The following is a 22759-nucleotide window of genomic DNA, read 5'->3' as shown; positions in this document are numbered from 1 at the left end:
GGAGCACACTGAAAGCTACAGTTGTTCCGAAATCCAATTTGGATTGAGATGGCTGACACAAAGAGGAGTGGAGCCCACTTGCATGTGCCCACAGGATCCTTCAAGGTCTCGGTGTTTGCTGCTTCATCATGCAGGCAGCAAGCGAGATGCAGATCCTACTTTTTGAATTCTTGTTTGGAAAAGTGACATGAGATCCAGGATCCCAGGAACTGCCTTCAATGCAGCAGTGTCACAGGATCTAGTTAGGGGATCTGTAAGACAGCATCTGAAAATAGGCCCAACCTCCTCTGCCCAGCCAGGCCTCTGCAAGCAGCCCTTTTTGAACTTGAAACAAAACATACAGTCTCTTTTGTTTCCCTTCAGAGTTTTTATTTAGCAAAACATGAACACTTCAGCCCTGCCAAGTGCACAGCCTGACCTGACGGCCAGCTTGGGGAGGCATACACTGAAAGCAGGGCTGGCTCTGCCTTTTAGTTCAATTCTTGCTCTTAGTTGCAAAAGACAACACAAGCAGCGCTCAGGAGAGCAAGCACAGGTGAAAGGTGGGCCTGGCTTCAGGCAACTTTCCCTTCCAACCAAATCCCTCCACCCCACACATAGCCTAGACTTCCTTCACATGGCTCAGAGCTTGGCTGATCCCAGCCTGACCAGCACACACAGCTGATAGGGCATTCCAACTCAAGTGCCCCTCAAATGCTATATCCCCAGAAAAAAAAAAGAATAAAAAAGAAAAATAAGAATGTTAAGAAACCAAACCCTGACTTACACAAAATGAAAAGGTTAAAAGGTAAAGGACAACAGGCTGTTATTTCCACTGACAGGCAGGTGAAGTTGAAAAAGTCTGGCCCTTTGTGCACTCTTCATTGTAGCTTTCTGATAGGCAAAAAAAAAGATCCCTTCAGAAGCCTTGGGGGCCATTCTCACCTCTCCTGCCCTGTGGTTCCCTGAGCCAAGTGTTAACTCTGCTTTGGGGTGACCAGAAGCAGCTGTAGTGCCCTTTCATGGGGCCGTGAAGTCTAGGACGTGCAGGGCTGATGCCAGGGCAGCATACAGACAGGTGGTACTGAAACGGAGGCAGTACACTGGGCTGCTGGTGGGTGAAGACAGGTGAAAGCTCTGCAAGAAAACAGGAGAAACAACCTTTCAAAGAAAGGTCAGCACAAAGACCACAAGCAGTATTATATACCCAGTAGCTGAGATGCCAGAGGCTTTTCCCTGCATATAGGTTAGGTTCTCCACAGTGGGCTTGCCGCAAAGACAGCTCAGCAACCCCTCTCCCTTGTTCTAGAGAGGCATGGGCACTGGGCTGCCAGAGAACAATACAGAAGCTCTGCTGCTGCGCAGCCTCCAGCCAGCTCTCACCTGCAGGCACCGAGTCTGCCGCTTGTCCCAGAGGCGCACCACGCCATAGTAAGAAGAGCCACTGGCAATCATATGGTTCTTATCACTCCTTATGCAGTACAGGGCGCTGTCATGGGGCTCTTCCCACTCTTGGACGCACTTCCTGGATGGGCAACACAAATCGGAGCTGAACCTCCACTCCTCCACCACTGGAGCTGAGCCCCGGTTTACCTGAAGGAGCTAATTCAGCTGCAGATGAGTCCCCAGATACTGCACAAGGAGAGCCCCAGAGGCCAGCAGGGTATGCTCACCTGGTGCTGGTCCGTATGTCCCAGTAGCGGATGTAGGTGTCATACCCACAAGAAAGGAGAAGGGAGGGCGTTTCGTAGAAGACATCAAGGACTCCAGCTCCACGGTGGAAGTCAGTCCCTAAACAGGTCATCAGCTGACCACTGCAATGAAACACAATAGGGGAAGAGTCATTCAGAGCAAAGTGCCCTTCCAATTCAGCTGGCCACAGCAGAGATGGCATCACAGGAGTCTCCTAGATCTTATTTCTGTGATTTAACAGAATTCTGTCTGCACAGTCTTCCTCTCCCTCCCCCAGCTTCTGCTGCTGGTTGGGCCACTAATTGTCATGGAGGGTGACCAGCGGGAGTCACGACTGTAAGAGGACAGGCACAGCTAACCCCCAGCAGAACAGGATCATTCTCCCTGGGAGAACTGACCAGTACTCCATGGAAGACAATTATCAATTTAGTCAAACTCCAGCACTTTTGCGCAACAGCCACTTACCTGGTCAGTCCCAATCCACCTCAGACTCCGTCCTTCAAAATACTGCCCATGGGGCTTTTTCCCCCACATCTTTGACACACAGCTCAGATCCACAGGCAAGTCAGACTCTCCTGGCCCAGTCTGCCATGGCTGCTCTCCTCAATCCCCTCCAGTTACACTGGCTACTGCAACCACTGTTCTCTGGGGTTGAACATTACAGATCAAGAGTGACCACCGTAGGGCTGCTCCGGAGATGACTTTCCAAAGACTAGCTTTTCTTTTATGACCCACTTCTCCTTTTTAATTCCTCACTTGCTGTGAAGAGCAAAAGCAAGATCTCCATGAAGTTCTAAGCCAGGGGGTTCTCCCCATACCACTCTGCTGCTTGTTCATGTGCAGAACCAGCAGCAAACCAGATGGATGACGCCTGGTGAAGGCAACCCCTGCTAGACTGCAAGAAGGAGCTTGAAACCCTTCCCTGGGCCATATGAAATTGCATCGGGCACATGGCACAGCCCATCCCCAGTATCATCCCACTTGCTCAGCAGCCAGCAACCCCTAGCCATAGCAGACTCTTGGAGGGGACAATCTTCCCAGCTGCTTGAAAGGGCCACCTATTGCAAACCCTCCATTCCTTCCTCCTCATACCCTCCAAATAAAAAACACTGGACACAATAAACCTTGAAGCACCTGCTTTTCAAACCCTGCTGTACGGCCACCCCTCTCCAACAGCCTCTTGGTTCTCAGGACAATGAAGCGGTCCTGAAAGCCGACAGCACGGATCCCGCAGTGGGGTCACTCCCAGCATCTCCCCCCATTATTTTGTTACTTTCTGCTCCTTGATCCAGCATCACACAGTTCTGAGGCACATCGCCAAATGCCTTAATTCTATCTGTAATCTGGGCTAAAGCCCTCGTCGGGGGATAAAGACCACACAAAAGGAGAAATAGAGTCCCGGGAGATGTTAAAACAAGTAAACACCTTTGTGTCAGGAGAGAGAAATCGCTGATAAAGCAGATTAGCGCCTCGAGCCCTGGTGTCCCCAGATCAGAAGGCGAGCCCTGGCCGATCTTTGCAGCCAGCACGCTTCTATGATCACAGAGCTGGCGGCATGCTGGGGCCAGCCTGTTTCCCCACAGTCACTCTCCAAAGAGCAGATTATGTAGAATAACAATTTCTTTGTGGCTGTGTAATTCCCTCCGTGACCGTGGCTGTGGGCAGCTACATTGGCCCTTGATGCCAGGGCCCTAGCAACCATTTAGAGAGGCCAACCAGCCCTAGCGATGGCCCCCCCGTGCAAACCTCTCGGACAAGCTTTAACATCAAGTGCATGAATTAATCCCCCCCAACACGAATCCAGGGGTGCTGGCTTATTGGACTTTGTGTTTCTTCAGGCAAAGGATCGAGGGGATTCCATGCTTCAGCCCTTTGCAACCTTCTCACAATACATTAACCCTTGGAAGGTTACTTACAGACCAACCCAGCAGCAACTCTGCACCTGTGTGCAGGTCGAGAGGTTGAAGCATTTGCAGTCTGAGTGCTGGAAGCAAGAACTGTGGGGTTTGGCTGGGGCAGATGGGTCCTCAGCTCCACCAAGAGAGAGGCATGGATGGGTGTCTCTGACACTTCCCTGCCCCTCCAAGCACGCAGATCTCCTCCACCTGCCATTCTGCAAAGCCAGCAGAACAGATGGACATGCACACAACACTTCTCAAGGCTTCCACAAAGCTTTCTTCACCTACCAGGTTATATGTGTGACCCAGAGTTGTAAGACATACAACAGAAGTATGAGGAGTCAGCTGCTCTCCTAAACAAGCACTACCTGTGAGATGCTTAAGAGGCCAGACTGTCCAACAAGCCATTGCTCACTGCGCATTGCTCAGGCAGGAGCAGGGAGTTACAGGTGGTAAGCAGTCTCAGTGAGCTTAGACCCCTCTCTCCCCACTTCTGCACGCTACTTGCATGTGTTTTGTTTTGCAGGGTAGCTACTGGACTGATGCTCTGAACACGTGGCAGTTTGGGAGAGAAAACCACGATGGTCAGCTGCACATGTGCCATGCATTCCAGCAGCACATCTGCTATCTTCTGCTCACCAGCTGAAGCCTGTTGATGTTACTTCCCCTCCACCATTTTCCCTGCTAATACACCTTTAATACGTAAAGGACTAAGTGAGCTCAGGGAGAGAGGAGCATTATGCTGGGGAAAGGTAGCAAGATGCAGAAGCACATCTAGGGATCTTTTACTCACTGGGACCTCTTCCTCTTCTCAGATGCTTGATGCAAATCACAGCAGATCTCCTCACAACCTCCCACCTCTAAAAAAGCAGCCATCACACCCAGAGTGAGCCTGGCCATAGTAAAGCTTGTCTTCCATCTCCCATACCAGACCAGACCTTGTAATGCTGCAAGATGGCAGCAATTTTTAATGGCAGCCTGGTGACGTCTCCAAGTGAAATATTTCAGCAACAAAAGGACAGGAGAAACCAGACTCTGGATTCCCGCTTTCAGAGCTTCCTGTGCAACACTCAACACCACCCAGGTGCCTCTCTCCCAGCGTTTCTCCATGCCTTCACACCTCCTGCAGTGGTACCCAAGTATCCCAGAGTCACTCCTGTTTTCCTCCCTCCACTTCCCTTTCCAGCCTAGGCAACAAAAAAGAAGAAAAAAACCTGTGTGTGTATGGGGGGGCGGGGGGGGGGGGGGGGGGGAAGGATTACATTTTTCTTTATAGGCAGGAAAGCAACACAGATACTTGCAAGTTACTGCAGCAAAGCAAACCTTGCTTAGCTGGTTTGTTCATCAGTTCAATTCTCCTGCCCCCAGAACAGGCCAGCCAAAGCAGCTTTCAACTGGGAGGTCCAGCCCCTGCATGCAGTACTGGTGCTTCAGCAGTTTACAGAAACAACTCATTAGTTGCTACAGTGAAGCACTTATAATCTGACACCAGGGGAAAATCATACTGTGTGTACACTGGGCACACATACCACCTGAGTGTTCTGGCACACGCACACTTAAATCGATGAAGATGCAGAACACAATTAATATTTCCCCCATGTTTCAGCAGATTAAGGTGTCTCTGGACCAGCTATCACCATGCCAGGCTAGATCCATGTCCCTGCAGCACACGCGACCATGCTGAGCCCATGCTGGGAAGGGAACTCTGCTACCACAACTCTCACAGCCTTGGGATCTCAAGTTAGTACCCACAAATTGTCCAGTCTTCATTATCCCAACTACTCTCTGCCATCAAACCCCAGTCCCCAACAGGTTCCACATCCTAGGGAGCAAAGCCCACAGCTAATCCTTAATAATCCATAAAGGATCAAGATAAGCCATCAAGGAGCAACAGAAAAGCAGCAGATACACAAGCACATCACCCACTGTTTTCCAACTTACATAGGCAGAAAATATCTACTCAATGAGGGATAGAAAGAGATGTGATAGTTAACTTGAACCTTAGTTCTCACTGGGATCACAAACATGACAGGTTTCCTGGAAAGATCAGTCTAGAGACAGAGCTATTGGCTTCATCACCTTAACCACAAAGCACCCGGGCCAACACACTGCCTACAGACGCACAGGTCCTGCTGAGCCCCCAGTGCTCAGCAGGAAATTCACAGATATTCAAGGCATCTTCCACTTTCTCTTAAGCATCTAGACAGACTGAAATCATACTGGCAGTAATCCAGTACCAGCCCACACAGAACAGAGCCAGAGCAAATGCAGCAGCCTGTTTTGTCCCTAGCACAGGAAAGCTGTGTTAGCACCAGGCTCTGGACTTGTTGCCGATAGAACAAGATGTTTAAACAAAGTCCCTGGGAAATGTATCAAACCAATGAGTCCAAAAATGAAAGGCGTTTTGTTCAGGCACTATAGAGAATCCTTTGATTCATCTCCATCAACTCTCACGTTCTTCAGAAAGCAAGACTTTAAAAAATTACTTTCCAAATAAGCTATTTGTTCAGGATTTCCACATTTCACTCTTTTAATGCTGGAAATCCAGCCATAAGCATTGCTATCATGATACCTCCATAACACAGTAGTCTTCTAAGGCTCTATTTCTCCTCACCCCAGCAATGTGCAGACAAAGTAAGACTGGTCATGGCAGAACCCAGATGGTTAGTTTCCAGATAACCCATGGGATGATGCTGTCACCACGTTAAAGCCATCTACAGCCTCCCAAGCCGCTGCAATAATTTGTGTTACCATAAAAGCTCAGATTTCCCCAAGACCTTGCTGATAGCTGGAGTCCAAAAGAAGTCTGCACCTCCCTCCCTGTACCCTGCCCATTTGCTGCAGGTCTTGGCCAGCTGTCTCCAATACACATGAACTACACTCCAAAAGCTGCGATGAAACAAAATGTTTCTCCCCACCCTCTATTTCTGGTGACCCCAATTCACTAAAACTGGTATTATACAAATATGCAAATTCTAGAAAACTGCTGAATCCAGAACATCTGCTGAAAACAGATGTGTGAAATTAAGGACATACTCATTTGCTCTGGAAGCCTCATCTGTAAATTGTAATCGTCCACTGAAGAGAAGTCATTGCACATGAGCAGGTGACTATTCAGAAACTGAGCAGAGCTCTAAACCAGTATTTTAGCCACAATAACTACTTGCAACAAGCCAGGTGAGAAGCATATACTTTAAAAAAAGTGTAAATAGCACCATTCAGTTCAAAACACTGGGATATCCGCACTGAGTATCAAGCGGAGGAAGGAAACAAACTCCATTCAAAAACCATTATCCAGAGTGCAGCATTTGCACAACTTCTGTCATCCAAGTTGGAGAGTTCACCAAAACCAAAGGGAAGAGCTGAGCTCTTGACTCTTCCAAGTCATTGCAATAGCAGCTGGGGCACCCAGGGAATGCAGCATCTTATGCTAAGAAGGGAAAGGCTTGGTCAAACAAACAATGTCTATAATGTGAATAGGGCAAAGCACAGATCCTTGGCAAACACATTCTTCATAGAGTTATCCTATGCCAAGGTTATTCCTGCACTTAGCCAAGGCTACTCCTGCACTTAGCCAAGGCTACTAATTTCTGAAGGGAGATGTGAGATTGGCTTGGGGAATTCTGAAGGAGCACCTCAATGTGAAATGGCTCAGAGATGCTTTTGTAAGTGATTTTCAGAAGAAATGCCTCTCTCTGCTTCCTCAGCACAGCTGAAGGGACTCGAGGCAGTAGGGGGGAATGACACCAACGATGGTTTGAGATTGTGTCAGGGGGAGACAGAAGAGGGAGTTTTGCCTTCTTTTCTTCTGCTTTCTCTGAATTGGCCCACACACGCTTTAAATAGTCCAATAAAAAGATACAATTTCTTTACCTTTCCAGCTCTGGGACCCTGTGAGTTTTTGTTGTTCGGGTTCCCGTAAGGTTAAGTTCAGAGGATAAACTGACACGCTGGGCTATGGGAAAAAGCCAGTTTCTTCAAATAAAGCCACAACGGTGCAAAAGAGACCCTGCTGGGGCTTTTATTTGGGAAAACAAACAGAAATGGCACCAAGCCCTTCTGCTTTACGAACCAATTTAACTATAAAACCAATGTTCTCCCTCTCGGGGGTGAGGAGGGGAGAGAGACAGGACATGACAATAGTCCAAAACCTTGGGGGGAAAAAAGAAAGAAGAAAAAAAGAAGATAGGACAAAAAAAGGTTGTCTGTCCTCTTTTCTTTCTTGTCCATGGCTCCTTTTCTTAGCACACGTGTGTTCTTGTAAAAACGATTAGATTGCAATTTGTATAACATGGTGACCCCCAAATTCAGACATTTAACCCCTTTTCTCTGCAAAGAATGTCAAGAATGTCTTCTCTGTCTTTCTTTCCAACGGGAGGAGTAGGGGGGAATTCTCTCAAACTGTGATTTCTTGGGGGGAGAGAGAAAGAGGGAGGTGAGGAAAAGAAGCAGGGAATTCTCAAAGCCTCTCGCCTTTCGCCCCACTTGTGTGGGAACAGGCGGCTGTATTGCTCCCTTTCTGGACAGAACTCTGCAGGTCTCCTTTAGTGGGGAGACAAAAAAATGGAGAGTCCAAATCAAAACAAAGCCATCTGTTTAAATGAGCCACTGCTAGCCAGTGGCAGAGGGGGTTCCTCATTCACTCCTTCCCATTCTTCTCTCATGCCACTGTTGATTCTCTCTCAACCCAGGGTAAAATAAAGATTGCTTTTGCTTTGGCTCAGAGGGATGAAACTGATTGATGTGCTTGGAGTGTCCAGCCCCCACCCCACACTCTCCAATTGTTCAAGGCCTTGTAGAGTTGTCATAAATACTCCTGAACAGGGGTGCAAAGGCCACAGCATGCCCTGGACATGCAGACATCGAAAGGGCAGTAGCTGGCCTCATGCTCATCTCTAGTGAGACAGGGCCAGACTGCCATAAGGAGGAAAGGACTTGGGATAAACACCTGTATGTTCTTCCTTTTTACGATGGTTTTATGTTTAGGTTAAGATGCACCAGAGCCCTCTTAACAGAAGGAAAGTAGAAGATATCCAGCTTATGTGAGAAGGTTCAGAAAGATGATGTCAAAAAAAGTTCCAGAAATTACTAAAGAACAACAAGGCCCCAAACAGTTTTGTGAACACATGCATACCATGGGAAATACATTGCACGTAAGACTGGAGCTATCCATTTATAGTTAAGAGACAGAGCTCTGAACACAACAGTCTGTTAAAAGGAACAGTCATCTGAGACAATACCACTTAAGAGGTTCCTTCCAGCAGCAAGCTTTCTGCAGCATTGGCTCAGATAGTTTGCCGTAGGTCTGATACTCTGCCGCCAACAACCCCCAAGATCTCAGAGCAAGGGAATCAAACCCTACAGTTCAGAGTTGTAGAACTGGAGCAGGAATTTCCTCCTGGCCTTTTCAAGTGACTACTTCGTGCCTGAAGGCAGGAGACCTATTTATATCTAGTCTTGCTGCTCAAGTCATAAGTGGGATTGTTAGCTCCATGAAGAAGGACCTGCTCTTCCCTTTGCCTAGATCTACATCCAAAGTCTCCATCCTATCAACCTTACTGCAGAGGGAACGGTTCCCAAGGACCAATTTAGAAATACAAAGACAGCCATTGTGCAAAACTGATTTAATATGAACAGACCAAGAAAGAGTTTGTCTGAAGACAAGAATTTCTCCCCTATGACCAACCCCAGCCTGTCATTTTACCAACCCTTTTTCCTTTGCATTTCAGTAAGAAGGCATGACATTTGTGCTCCTGATTAACCCAAGGACATATAAATGAGAATAGCCAGAACTGATGCTTTAAGAAGAGTAACCAAAGCCATCTGTGGACAGGATGGGGAAACAGCAGGGCAAAAAAAAAAAATAACAAAATCAAGAGAACCTCAGAAACAGAGAACAAGCAGCCACCTGAGGAAGGGCAACTACCTATGGATCATCCCGCTGCAATGAGCAGAGGCAGCAGAAGGCATCCATCTGTATTCACTTACTTGATGTAAGCACAGCCCAGGAAGCTGTTTAGCTTACTGTTAAACAAGTTTTGGATTGGTTATTGTGATTTAAAACTGTGCTCAGCTAAGACAGAGATGCTGAGAAAGAAACCCAAGCCTGAAAAGAGTAGGGAACCTCTTTCCCACAAAGCCTGGAGAGAGCTTCCTTGGCAAAAGAAGATATTTGCCATAATTAATCTACAGAAAAGGAGGGTAGGAGAGGAGATTCTGCAAGTACAACACAGTACTATGATTCTTCTGCCCCCCAAATCCTGTGAAACTGCTATCAGTGCCAGGACAATATTTGCTGTTGCTTGTCTCTCCTGTTACCAGCGATGAACACTCATTTCTCTGTTCCTAGATAAATCCAGTTTAAATACCTGGAAGAAGCAGACTACCCACAACTCTAAGTGTAACTTGCATTTTCTTTCAATTTAGCAACTCCAGTTCGGAATCAATTTTCTCCCTTCATCCAACAAACTCCTTTTGTTATTAAATTAGAGGGTCTCAAACTTGTTTAAGCCTTGGAGTTCAAAGCTGTGGAGAGAATGATTTCTACAGAGCTTGTTTTAGAACACAATGTTAAAAAATCTGCTTGTGCATCTTGGGCCAAGCTTCTACATTAAAAGCTTTAGTTGAAAACATTCAGCAAGCTTTACAGCTAAGAACTAGACCTGCAGATTCTCATTTTATTTATCCACTTCCCCATATAAAAATATCTGAGCATGTTAAGTTGCAAAGCCAAGAAGGACTGGATTTAAACAAGAAAGCACCAGTAGTGACCAGCTATCAGGGTGTTCAGTACTATATACTGCAACTGTCAAATTGCACTTGCTGTTTAAGAACATCACAGAGAACTCAAGTGTTATAGCTCTCACTCCCTACTGACAACAGCTCATGTTCACTCACTCAATGGCTCTAAGAGCCACCAAAGTGGATGCAGATCAACATACACTGAAATCTGAAAGACAGCAACTAATTCTTGCCCACCCCACTGCACAGACAGATGGAACCTAAGAAGGGTCCCATAGAAGCACATACCAGAGATCAAGCAGCAGCAAGTTAGCAAGCTTCAGCTGCTTGTGATGGCAATGCTCATGCTGGCTCTCGGGAAAAAAAAGAGCACAATGTGACAGCACTAAAGGTAAACACGGATTACTACCCTGCTCCACAGCTGCCTGGCTACCCTGGAAGCCTCATCCCCACCCCTCTGCTGAGGGCATCAGTCACACACCTGAATCTCCCTTCTCCTCCACTCCCAAGCCACTCTCATGAATCCTCTACCTCCCACCTCCCCAAAACTTGCAAACATCAAAGGCACCTGCCTTGAACACCTGAAGAGCAGAGGGGCCTGACGGTCAAGAAATGCAACTATCTTCCCCTTCCATCCACTCTCTATTTTTTTCTCCCTCATCCCTTTGAAAAAGGTGGCAGAGATAAATGGAGAACAAAGAAACAAGAAAAAGCCACAGCTTTGGCCCACACCCTGCCTATTACTTAAGGGGGAAGGAACTCTTCCGAAAGAGGAGGAAAAAAAATGTGCTCAGACACAATGGCTCAAAAGGCCAGGCAGCAAACCGGGCCACTTTGTACTGCTAACAAGGGAAACCTAATTACAGGAAGAGGGCAAAGAGGAACAGATAAAAGGGATACAAAATTTCAACATCTGTTGCCATAAAGGGATAAGAAGTGGGGAAACGCAAAGTGTCAGTTTGGTGTCAGTGACGGCGTAAAGCCACTTTCAAAGGACTAAGGAGAGGGAGAAAAACCGAACAAGAAATTAGAGGGTTCTTAAAAAAACCCCAACAAAATACAAAAAAAAACCACTCTGCCAAAAATGCTTTCAAAAGGGGAGAGGAGATGGACAAAGACTGGGTATTTAAAGTGGAGGATCTGGGTGGCTTGCAGGGCACAGCTAACTTTGGCTCAGTTTTCACAACAGCTCTTGTGCCCTGTATCTGTCATGTTGTGTCACAGGAAAGGACAATATAGGACTTGTGCATTCAAAGTGTTTACAGCATAAGGACTACCATGCCAGGCAGATCACTGGTCCATTTCAAGTATCAGGCTTGGCAAAGTTGCTGCAAAGAGACCTCTGGAGTATCCCACCTTATGGAAAAGTATCCTTGAGGCAGCGGCATGTGTCACCTAAAGACATGCAGACCACCATGACAGGCTAGGGAGCATCAATTCTCTGCAGGCAAATGACAAATGCTGACCTTGGAGCTGTTCCCAGTGGTGCATCACCCCCATCTCCCAAGGAGATAAACTCCCAAAGGAGACAGGAGGCGGGGAAAAAGAAAGAAAGAGCATGATTTGAAGAAAGTATCCTTTTCTCTTGCTTGCCATTAACTGGCAATTAATTAATTGCCATTAATTAATGGCAATTAATTAATTGCCATTAACTGGCAATTAATTAATTAATGCTGAGCAACACACTAGTACTGGCAGATATGACAGGATGGTCTGAGAGCGAAAGGGAGCAGAGGTACCTGACCTGCATGAGGGGCAGCTGCCATCATATTCTTCATTGGCACAGAAGGGCAAGGGAACTGCCAGGTGTCAGCAAGGCCTGATACTAGATGCAAGGACAAAGGTTAGTATCTAGTACTTCATACTGCTAATCGTTCTCCTTTTCTGTGCAAACCCCTAATCACCAAAGCTATTCGTAGCCCTCCTCCATGAACACACCTTGATCCTGAATGGCAATAAGTGCACAGCAACTTCCCCACATCTAAAAGCAATCAGATGGCATAATGTAGCATGTGCGGGATGAGGTATGTCCTGCAGAGGTGCAGCTAGCCAGCTTCAAAAGCATAAGTAAAAAAAAACCCTCCTTCATTACAGGAGAAAGGGCCAGGTGTAGCAGCAGCTGGAATTTCAGCCATCAGAGACAGTGTCTTGGCATTACGCGGTCATTCCCCTCCTTTAGACTGCTCTTGACAATTGCTTGTTGCTGCCTGTTGCGGCTTTGATCCAACACCATCATCTCAGCAGAGTCAGAAATGAAAGACAGTTGTGGGGGTGGGATGCAGCAAGAGGCGTTTCCTTTCCCCAATAAAAATTTCCTCACTGCCAAACCCAACCAAGCCCTTTTCAAAGCCCAGGACATATTTCCAGGTGAAGACTTTATCCCCTTCCTCTTGGAGGGATGAGAATGGCTGCCTCAGGGTCAGAGAACTGCAAAGGTCATAAATATGAAACATACCATGACCAACAGCTACAAGCACCAGCCAAGGACTTATCTGGCCTGGAACTAAGATGATCAGTACACAAAAGGTTATTTAAGCTTTAAATCCTTTTGTAGCATGTTCCAGCTCCCAGCTGTTGGGGAAAAAGACCACCTACACCAAGGGAAGAGAATGCCGCAGAAACTGCTGCAACATCACACAAATACCCATGGGTAAAACAACCAGCTAACTGCACTAACTGTTCTTGGACAGCATTAAACATCTAAGTGGTGCTAAGGATCCTGTGGTTTTAAAGAACATGTCTTAAGCACTGCTCTACCCCGCCTCATTTTTTTGACAGAGCAGTTGCCTGGATCCTGCTCTTGGAGATAATGTCCTTGCCATGTTCAGGATCTGCAGGTTAGACTCTGGCCCTTAGTGGCCACAGGAAGGTGTAACAAACAAATGCGGGAGGCCTGGCTCTGTCTTCCAGACGTTATTAGGACACACTGGGCACAAGAGAAACTTTTCACTCCTGGTAGCTTTCAGATTTTGAGTTTCCATGACATGCAGCCACTTCTGGAGTCTGACCAGGGAGACAACATGCATAAACTTCAAAGGAAGAAATAGCATTTCCCTAAGAGATCTCTTCTGGAAACTACTGGAGCCTTTGGAAATCAATCCAAAGCTCTTTTGGGAAGAACGGTTTATGGAGAATTCAAGACCTGGAAGGACAAGTCTGTACTCCCTCAATACAAATGACAACAGCAATCTTCATGTGCTAGTTTCCCTGCCATGCTTCCTACTCAGCCTCCTGCCCTGCACGTGCTGATGAGACTTCCAGCTCACACACGGGCCCCCAGAGAGGAAAAGACCCAGTGGCATGGTGCATTCCAGCTGTGACAGGTGAAGAGGGAAGAATAAGTTTGACACTTCAGCCATTGCAACAGAGGCCCAGTGGCCTAGGTTGCCTTGGCTTTTTTATTTGCCTGTCAGTCAGGCTTTGACGTTATTGAAAGATCAAACTCCGTTGTGCCTGTTCATTACCTTAATCCTATTTTCTACACAGCTTTATTATCTCTTCAGGCTTCCTTGGGAAAGGCTGTCAGAGAGGCTGAGGCAGGGGGGAGTGGGTTGCCTATCTCCTCACTCCTGTCAGATGCCTCTATTCAAGAACAGCCGGAAGACTTGATGGGCAGGGGTATCACAGCACAACCCGCACCCTTCTGGGTTAGTCCAAAGGCACCATCAGACTAAGTTACCAAGAAACATGCACCACAGCTGAATGTGCTGGTGCTGTTTTTCCTACTCTAGTTTGTCCTTTGTGGGATGCATCCTTTGCAAAGTCTATTTTTGTTACACTTCAGAGAAAACCAAGCTGATTTGTATTGGATGCAGTTGACTCAATCTGATCTAAACTATAGATTAGAAGGCAATTGGCCTCAGATGAGCCCTGCACACACACCCATCCTTCTCTACCTCCTTCCCCCACACAGCTCTGCTGACACCTCTCAGGCCCTTTCTGCCATTGCCCCCCTTCTCTCCCCTTCCCAAGCCCACCAGCTCACCTCAATCATGACGACCCTCCATTGATAATCTGTGCTGTGCCACTCCTACTCAGAGCATACCAGTCCTGGAAAGCTGAGCTGCAATTCAATAATCTTGCCAAATATTTGCTATCTTTCCATCACTACACAAAGACCCCCAGGCTGAGAGTTTCAAATTTGTCAGCAGTTGAGTCTCATGTCAGGATTTGAGCCCAACATTTCCCCAGTTGCTAAGGTCAGCACCTTCACCAAACAGGAACTACTCAAAGGCCCCAAATCAGAGGCCACAGCAATTAACCTCCTCAGTGCTTATTAAGACAGGGAGAAGACAACATTAAGACAGGGAGAAGACAACACTTCCATAGACAACCTGTTGCCACCCCTCACCTCCCAAAGCTACTGCCTTTGGCTTCTGAGCACCACAGACAAGTGAGTGAATGGGAAGATGAAAACAACCTTCCTCACCCCTCTGGCTCAGGCTAAAGCATCAACTGATAGATCAATGAAAAGGAAGGTGTCATGTGCATGTTCTGATTGTACATGAGTAATGGGAAGAAACCAGGGTAGCTATGGAGAACTGGAAATGCTGGGAAGAAAAGTTGAGCTACTCCCTACTGAACCAGAACAACACACTCCCCCGCTCCCTGTCATCTCTCCACACCAGTTTGTTCTGTCCCCCACTCCCTCCTACATCTCATATTTAAACACAGAATCATAGAATCATAGAATAGTTAGGGTTGGAAAGGACCTTAAGATCATCTAGTTCCAACCCCCTGGCCATGGGCAGGGACACCCCTTGCCTTCATGGACAAAAGGAATGATTTTACACCATCTCCAATATTGCATTTCTCAACATTACTCACTTTCCCGATCAAGTCCCTCCCTATAACCTGGAAGCTCGCTTACCTCTCAAGGTCCCAGATTCTCAGAGGTGAGGTGTGTCCACAGCAGGCTGTCCCCGTCACAAATGAGCTGTTTAAAGAACACAAGCAAACAAGAAAACCCTTACTAATCCTTGTATTCTAAAGAAATAGTGCATAAGCAAGACAGAAAACAGGCTACAAGACAGACTGAATTTTGGTCTAAGACTATGTCAGCATGTTCCACCACATTTCACAAGGAGCAGGCAGCAGCAAAGGGAGAAGTGCTCCAGAGCTCTCAGTAGTTGAGCTTCCCAGATTCAGCAAGTCACAACTGCAGAGAATTGGCAGGGCATAAAAATGTATTTGCCTATGCAAGGGGAAAACCTAAAATAGGAGCAGCTGTAAATTGCAACGACATTTTCTAAACAGTTAGCACAGTACTCAGCAAGTTTTATGTGAGTGAATACATGTCAAGGCTGTAAGCTCCGGAAAGACCTCGTGGAAAATTCCCTGTTACTTCCTACTCATGTCTCGGCTTCTGTTTGTTGGCAACTTCTGAGCACAATCATGAACTGGCTGCAGCACTACAGGCCTAACAAATCACAGGAAAGAGGTCTCCAGCCCAGGTTGCTCAAAGCAGGGCCAATTTCAAAGCTGGATCAGGTTGCCCTCCCCAGCACTCAAGCACTATTAGAGGCTGGACAGTCCTCCTGTAGCAATATTCGGCTCAGCAACATTTGGCTCAGCTCACACTCTCCAGCAGGGTCCATTCCAAAGTCCTCTCGTGATGCTATGTCCCTGCTGCACGTGCTTGCTCCAGAGGTTGTCTGACAGCCAATGGCCTAAAGCTAGTTGATAAGACAGGAACAGATCTTCAAAATCAAGCAGCAGGAACATGGGTGCTGTGGCTCTCCACACCACGCTGCTGGTTTTATGCCAACTTCCTATCCTCAGTCCAAATAAGAGAAAGCAGCTCACACAAAGGTTTCTAAGTAAGCTACAAATGACCTCTCACAAAGCCATATTTATTGCAGCTACCAAGAATAAAATGTCAAAACTATGTTTAAGTCATTGCAACAAGGATAGCAAGAATGCAGGAAACGGAACCTGCTTTAAATAAAAGCCAGTTCTATGCTTTGCCTAAACATCTTTTGCAGCATGACATGGAGCTAGCAGCTAAAAGGGGAAAGCAAATTAAGGGAACAATGTCACATCTCTAAGAATTTTTAAACATTTCTTTGATCCTCTCAAACATCCTTTCTTTGGAAATCAGGTGTCTCCAAGCTTGTATTGTACCAGGAATGGATTCTTGCAGCATTCTTGACTTCCGTAAGAAGCACTACTGCTGGTATTACAAGGCACGCAGCAGCAAAGTAGTGAATATGCACTCACTCACTCAAAGCCAGAGAAGAGCCATGTAGAAGCAGGGGCAGAAGTCAGGACTTCTAGCTCTGTGGTTTAGGTGAGCAATTGGTTTCTCCAAATCATAAGGCCAAAGCAGCACTGCCAATACACTCCGCAAGAGAGGCAAACAGATACATCAAGCTACCTCAAAGAGCTAACGGAAACCAAGGAAGACCTACAGCTATGAAAGCTTTCTCTTTTGTTGGCTTTATCCCTTCTATCTAAACTCACATAACTGGAGATGTCCACAAGTCCTGTGATCTTTAACTGCCCTTTAGGCCTAGAAAATGCCTGCAGCACCAGAGCTATTTCAAAGTCTCTTCAACAAGGCTGTCTTACATGCAAAATCCCAGGTTCATTAGCGGTGCACATGCAATTGGCCCAGTGCGCCTATAGCACAGGGCTCTCTGCTGCAGGGTGCACACACTATTCTCCATGGAAGACTGACCAAAGTCTGACAGTCTAAGGAAAAGCCAAAGGCAACAGCCATGAGGACCAGCTAAGAAAGCCTGCAGCATTTCACATTTGGAAACAGGGTTTCTGCCCCAATACCTCCTCCCCCATAATGCAGGACAAGAGGGAAGATATCCCTTTGGCCAATGTGTCCCATCTCCGAGGAAAACAAGCAAAAGACACCCATTCTGACAGCTCACCAGTCAAACCCCATGTCTGGAAAACAGCACTTTGGCCAGGGAGTCCCCTCAGCTACAAAGCTAGGTGTTGGGTTCTGTCCCTCCCTCCCCAAACATAATCCATTAATAAGTACTAAAGCCAATTACCGTGGTTAGAAACATAATAGCAGTCAGGGAGTCAGTCGAGCAGGCAATTGGGTGCTTAAGATTTTTCTTCTGGGGGACAAACTGACTCTGTCCCAGCAGAGAACGCCCTCACGTGGGAGACAGGCCCCTTTGTGCAGAAGGTATGCACAAGGCTTTGATGGTTGCCACAGGTCTAAATTAGCATGGAGGCACACCAACAGGGAGAAAAAGGTGGGAGGAACAGCAAGGTCTAATCCCTGCTCATGCTGTCAATTCTGGACTTCAGCTTTCCCTCCTCAGTTCTTACCCCCCATCCCTCCAAAGAAAGAAGAAAAATAGCATTAGATGAAGAGATTTGTCTCCAGGATCACATACAGGCCTCAGGGCCACAAACAAGTTTCTTCTAAGTAAAGCTGACTCCATTCAGTCAACAGGAATTTTGTCTCATACTTCAGCAGGATCAGGTTTGCAGGCCTTATCTTTAACAGGCTGGAGCCCATTAGCAAGCAAAGATAAGACTTCTCCCAGAAGAGCAGGGCACCTTCACTGCCTGGATTAGAAAGCAGCATTCACAAGACATGCACAAGAAGTGGTTCCAGTGAGAAATTCCCAAAGCCTTGGAGCAAACTAGCCTAGAAGCCTGGATCCCCAGGGCCCCTCACCTTGAGCCTGGTCTGCAGGAATACACCTTCCACCTCCAGGCCTCTCATAATGGGGAACCTCTCAGAGGTGACAGTTTTATTCCAAGCAAAAGTGCAACACGTCAGCTTTGGTTATGTCTAAAACAATATTCAAATTGAAACTAAGCATGTAAAGTTTGGCTCCAAATTTTCTGCAATATCGTTCAGCAGAACTGAAGCCAGGCTTGCTTCTTCCAGTTTACCTTCAGCAAGCTTTTTGTCTTAGCACAGAGCACACACCAAAACCCTGTGACCTAGAGAAGTGCAACCTCTCCACAACTGTTTTTGCCAGCTGCCCAAGAGAAGCAACTCAAGCTGAATGACTGAATGCCATTTATCTTGCCTACAATGCTCTCAGGAGTCAGAGCCACTGAGGAGAGATGAGATTGGGAAAAAGAGAGCAGAAGTTACTCTATATATATTACTGCAGGGATGACCCATCTCTCTGATGTATATATGATACTACTGATGTACACAGACACTACCCAGATGTATCTACATGCTACATAAAAAATGTTATGCCTAAGCTTCAGATGGCCTTGGAAGTGCAAAGCCCTTTCCTCACTAAGCTCTCCTCTGCCCTGTGAAAGCTGTTGGGTATCATGACTACAAACTCCCTTCTAAAGATTCCTCTAACAGGAAAATGAGCACCACTGCAGAGCTTCTGTAACAGGGCATGTTGTCTTCACTGGGATCTTCTAGGAGGTAAAACAAAACAAGCCAACATACCATTTCCACCTCTGGTGTACCAGGAAGATGAGGATTCTCCAGACCATTGAGATACACATACCTCATATACAACATGCTTTTGTTGTCCAAAGCAAGGCATTTTCCAACTGATCTGATACTTTGACATTCTCTTTCCCATTTGAAACTCCCTACTGAGAAGGGGGAGGGGGGAATAAACCCCCCCAAAATGAAAAAAACAAACCTGCTCCTCCTGAAGCCAGACCTTCTCTATGCTGTACAGGAGACATTTCGTTAGAGATCATCCCCCCGCAACAGAAGCTGGGCCAGGGGATGAGAGAGAACACACATCCTGGCAGTGCTTTTGGAAGAAATGCAAGAACTCTGTCCATCTGACTGACTTGTGGTTGTTGGATCCCACAGCATTTCTGGCAACAGCAGTAGTGCTCTGGCTAAAGTCCAGCTGCAATGATCCTGTGCCTGCTTGCAAGGTGCCAAGTACACCATTTCACCCCACCCATAGCATCTCTCTTTATCCTGTCCTGGACTGAACATTGCCAGATATAGAGGAACCAGAGGGAAAGAGGTAGCAGCCCATCATTTTTTTGGGGAAGAGGCTGTTTGTCATGGGGCTTGGAGACAGTCTCAGCTCCAGAGATATAAATCCCATTCCACAAATATACACTTTGCCAACTGTCAACCTAGCCTTCAGAGCAGGCACTGCCTGAGCTGGGAATCCTGCAATGCAAAGTCATTGAAGGAACCTAGGTGAAACAGGCTCTTTCCAACCTCTTCTCTCTAAACTGCCCCCATGCCCCAGGCTTGCACCCTTCCCCTGTACTGTAAACAGATTGCTTCCCCAGTCCCATTCTGCTCTTTGGGGATTTCAAATCCAGAATCTGCTTGACACATGCAAGAGACTGTTCCTTCCTCCTCGTGCGCTCCCCCGCCCCCTGGAATTGGACATCGTTGTTCCATTTTGGAGACTATTATATACAGAGACTCATCGGACTGGGAAACAAAGAAGTTATTACTTGACAGAGCCCTGCAGCTGGGAATATGGAAGGCAGGGGGGAGAGGAAGGGGAGACAGGGACGCAGGGGGCTGGTAGCAGCATTCTGAAAGCTATCAACAGAAAGGACAGCTCAAAGATGGGAAATATCTGTTAGAAAGTCTCAAGTGAGATGAGAAAAGAAGAGAAAGCAAGTCCAGGATGGAGAGTGGATGAGAGAAAGCAGTTGGTGCCAACGGTGCCGCGGATTAAACACACGGGTCTGTGGGTTTGTGTAGCCTTTGATTCAGCACTGACACGCTTTGGCAAGGCAGGCCACCAGAGCTGTCAAATCCTTCACCAATGTGCCCATCAATTGTATTCAGCTCTCCCCGACCTGCACTGGCATTTTAATTACTGTTGGGTAAACTAATTTGTACAAATGAAGGCAACTCTGCCTAATAGAATATGCAAGCTCTCTGACCTCTGACAAGCGATGACACAAGATACAAAGGAGGCAGAGGAAGGCTTTTTATCAGAGCCTTATTACTCTCTATTACTCCAATTAGTTAAGCTCCAGTGCTCCTAATTGGGGGAAAAAATTGCAATTAAATCAATTTTTGATGGGCTGAAAGTGGGTTACCGAACCGCCCTGCCTGTGAAACACTGATATTATAGCAGCAAAGGTCAAAGTCTTTGTCGGCACCTGTGGGGCCCCCACCTTCCCTCTCTAAGCCCCTCTGTGCCCCCCTCCCCCCCCCGCAACACACATGCAGCTCGCTAAGGCGAATCATTAGAACATGTCATGTCTTATCGCGGCTGCCACCATCCTGCTAACCTCATCAGTTGACATCATTATGGAAGGTAACTCCTCCAGCATGAATACAGTGCTAAGGTCACACAAACTTGATGGAGGGAGCCTCTGCTGAAGAGCAGATGCAACAGTAACAACATTGTGATGGGGAGAGGAGGGGGTCAGAAACTCGGTGTGGGGAGTTTCGGCACCTCCAGCACGAAGCTTCTCCAACAGACCAGATACACAGGGAGGCAGACAGCGTGGAGAAGCAGGTGCTCCTTCCTTCCCCAGGGGCATTTAATTCACAACATCAGTTTAGCATTTTGATCTCCATGAGAAAGTGGGCACCACAAACAGGCAAGTCCCACCTGCCTTTGATTCAGGCAATGCTGGACAAAGCCAGTACTGGCGGTCACGCAGAGCTGGTGCTACCCCTTCGCTGCCCCTTTAGTCCTATTTTGTGCCTCTTGCAGGATGACCAGAGAACTGGCAGGATGACATTCACTATCTCAAAAGCAAGTCAGGACAGCTAGGTTATATGCTAACAACTCAGTAACCTCAAACTGAACAAAAATCAGCAGGTAAGGAAGTTGCAACAAATGTTCCAGCCACTGCTAATGGGTCAAAATTACATCTTTCCAGAACAGAGAACATGGGGAGTGGAAGGCTATTTAGAAGACTGGAAAAGCTAAAGAAGCCAATGACACATGGTATAGCTGCCCAAAACCGAAAAATATGCAGGTTGCATCCAATTTACTACAGCTCTGCAATATCCCTTTGGCTTTTGCCTCCAGACTAAGTCTTTCCATATTCTTCAGTTCTCAAGAGCCTTCCTATCCTTCCAGTCCCGTGTACCATGTTCCTTGCCATGCAATGGTTCGGCTCCAGGCCTTCAGTGCAAGGCAAAGACAAGGTCCATCAAACCGATGTAACCATTTTATTTTTGTGTTGCTGGCTGCTGTTCTAGGCTCAAGGGTACCCGCACTGCACTTTGTTAAAGCCTGGTTTCAGCAAATGTCCAGGACAGGACCGGCTCTGTAAAAGCTGACTGATGTTCCTGTGTGTACCCATACAGGAGTAATATTCAGTGTTTTTCACAGAGCTGCTGTGATTTTTCAGAACCTCAAATGGAATTGCCTTTGTGGCTGCACAAGTATTTTTACTGGGTTATCAGCCCTACACCTTTATTAAAGGGAAAGGCTTGATAACCCATGTTTAACAATGCAAAATACTTGTTTGCATGGATGTCCAACACTCTTCATCATCGTTCCTCATTCCTCAACCTCTGGGCTTGCTACGCATGGAGCAGCTGTACAGGACAGAGACCTCTATGATAACTCCTGCATCCGTAGATTTCCCCAGACCCAGTTTATTCCCCAACTGATGCTCAAGTTGTTACTGTTATTACAGGAAAAAAAGAGAAATGTGATGGAGTAGGTAACCAAGACACTGGTTTGAATAAAGTGTACCAAACATCAAGGGGGACAGAAAGCTCAAAAGCCTGTGCCAAAACAGTTTTGACTGTGTATGCTTTCAAGGCCTTACTGTGAACAGAGTTTTCTTTGGAGGCATCCACTGGGGTTACATTTTGGAAGATTAATCATAAAGAAACATGACTCTGCTGAGAAACCACTCCTGAATCTCAAAGCTGGACTGTGCAAGAGGTACAGCTCTCTATTCCTACCACAGAATGCTTTCTGGGGAGACAGAGAAGGGAAAAAAGGAAAAGAAGGAAGTCTAGGGACTTCCATGTCAGCCCATGACTACAGGCTAAACACTCCTACAGTAGGGTTATTTCAGCTTATCAGAACAAAACCTCACAGGACATTTTTCATTCTCAGAAGCTATAACATTAGAAAGGCAAAGAAAGCCGCTACTAAGGTTGCATTTATATTTTGAGGAGTTTAGGGTTGGGTTGCTGGGGTGGTTTTTTTTCCCCATCTTTTTGCAAAGTTGTGGTCAATGGCTCGATGTCAGGCTGGAGACCGGTAATGAGTGGTGTCCCTCAGGGATCGGTGTTGGGACCGGTCTTGTTTAACATCTTCATCCTTGACATGGACAGTGGGATTGAGTGCGCCCTCAGCAAGTTTGCCAATGATACCAAGCTGTGTGGTCCGGTTGATATGCTGGAGGGAAGGGATGCCATCCAGAGGGACCTTGACACGCTTGCAAGTTGGGCTGATGCCAACCTTATGAAGTTCAACCATGACAAGTGCAAGGTCCTACACCTGGATCGGAGCAATCCCAGGCACGGCTACAGATTGGGCAAAGAAGAGATTCAGAGCGGCCCTGTGGAGAAGGACTTG

At 46.9% G+C, this 22759-nt stretch overlaps 1 protein-coding gene across 3 annotated transcripts in view; it reads right to left on the bottom strand.

The window, feature by feature from the left end:
• Positions 1-347: 347 nt before the first annotated feature.
• Positions 348-22759, bottom strand: part of FBXW4 (F-box and WD repeat domain containing 4) — a 63901-nt gene continuing 41489 nt past the window's right edge. For 2 of the 3 annotated variants that reach the window (XM_065672093.1, XM_065672095.1), the window contains 4 exons: positions 15181-15246; positions 1653-1793; positions 1363-1504; positions 348-1116 (listed from right to left, as the gene is read on the bottom strand). In XM_065672093.1, the coding sequence (XP_065528165.1) occupies positions 1000-1116; positions 1363-1504; positions 1653-1793; positions 15181-15246 (466 nt within the window). In that variant the 3' untranslated portion in view covers positions 348-999. The remainder of the gene's footprint in view (positions 1117-1362; positions 1505-1652; positions 1794-15180; positions 15247-22759) is intronic. The other variant, XM_065672094.1, reaches the window with a different exon arrangement.

This window comes from Lathamus discolor, chromosome 3 (genome assembly GCF_037157495.1).
Source record: "Lathamus discolor isolate bLatDis1 chromosome 3, bLatDis1.hap1, whole genome shotgun sequence".
NCBI lineage: Eukaryota > Metazoa > Chordata > Aves > Psittaciformes > Psittacidae > Lathamus > Lathamus discolor.
This window is presented reverse-complemented; position numbering and strand designations above follow the sequence as displayed.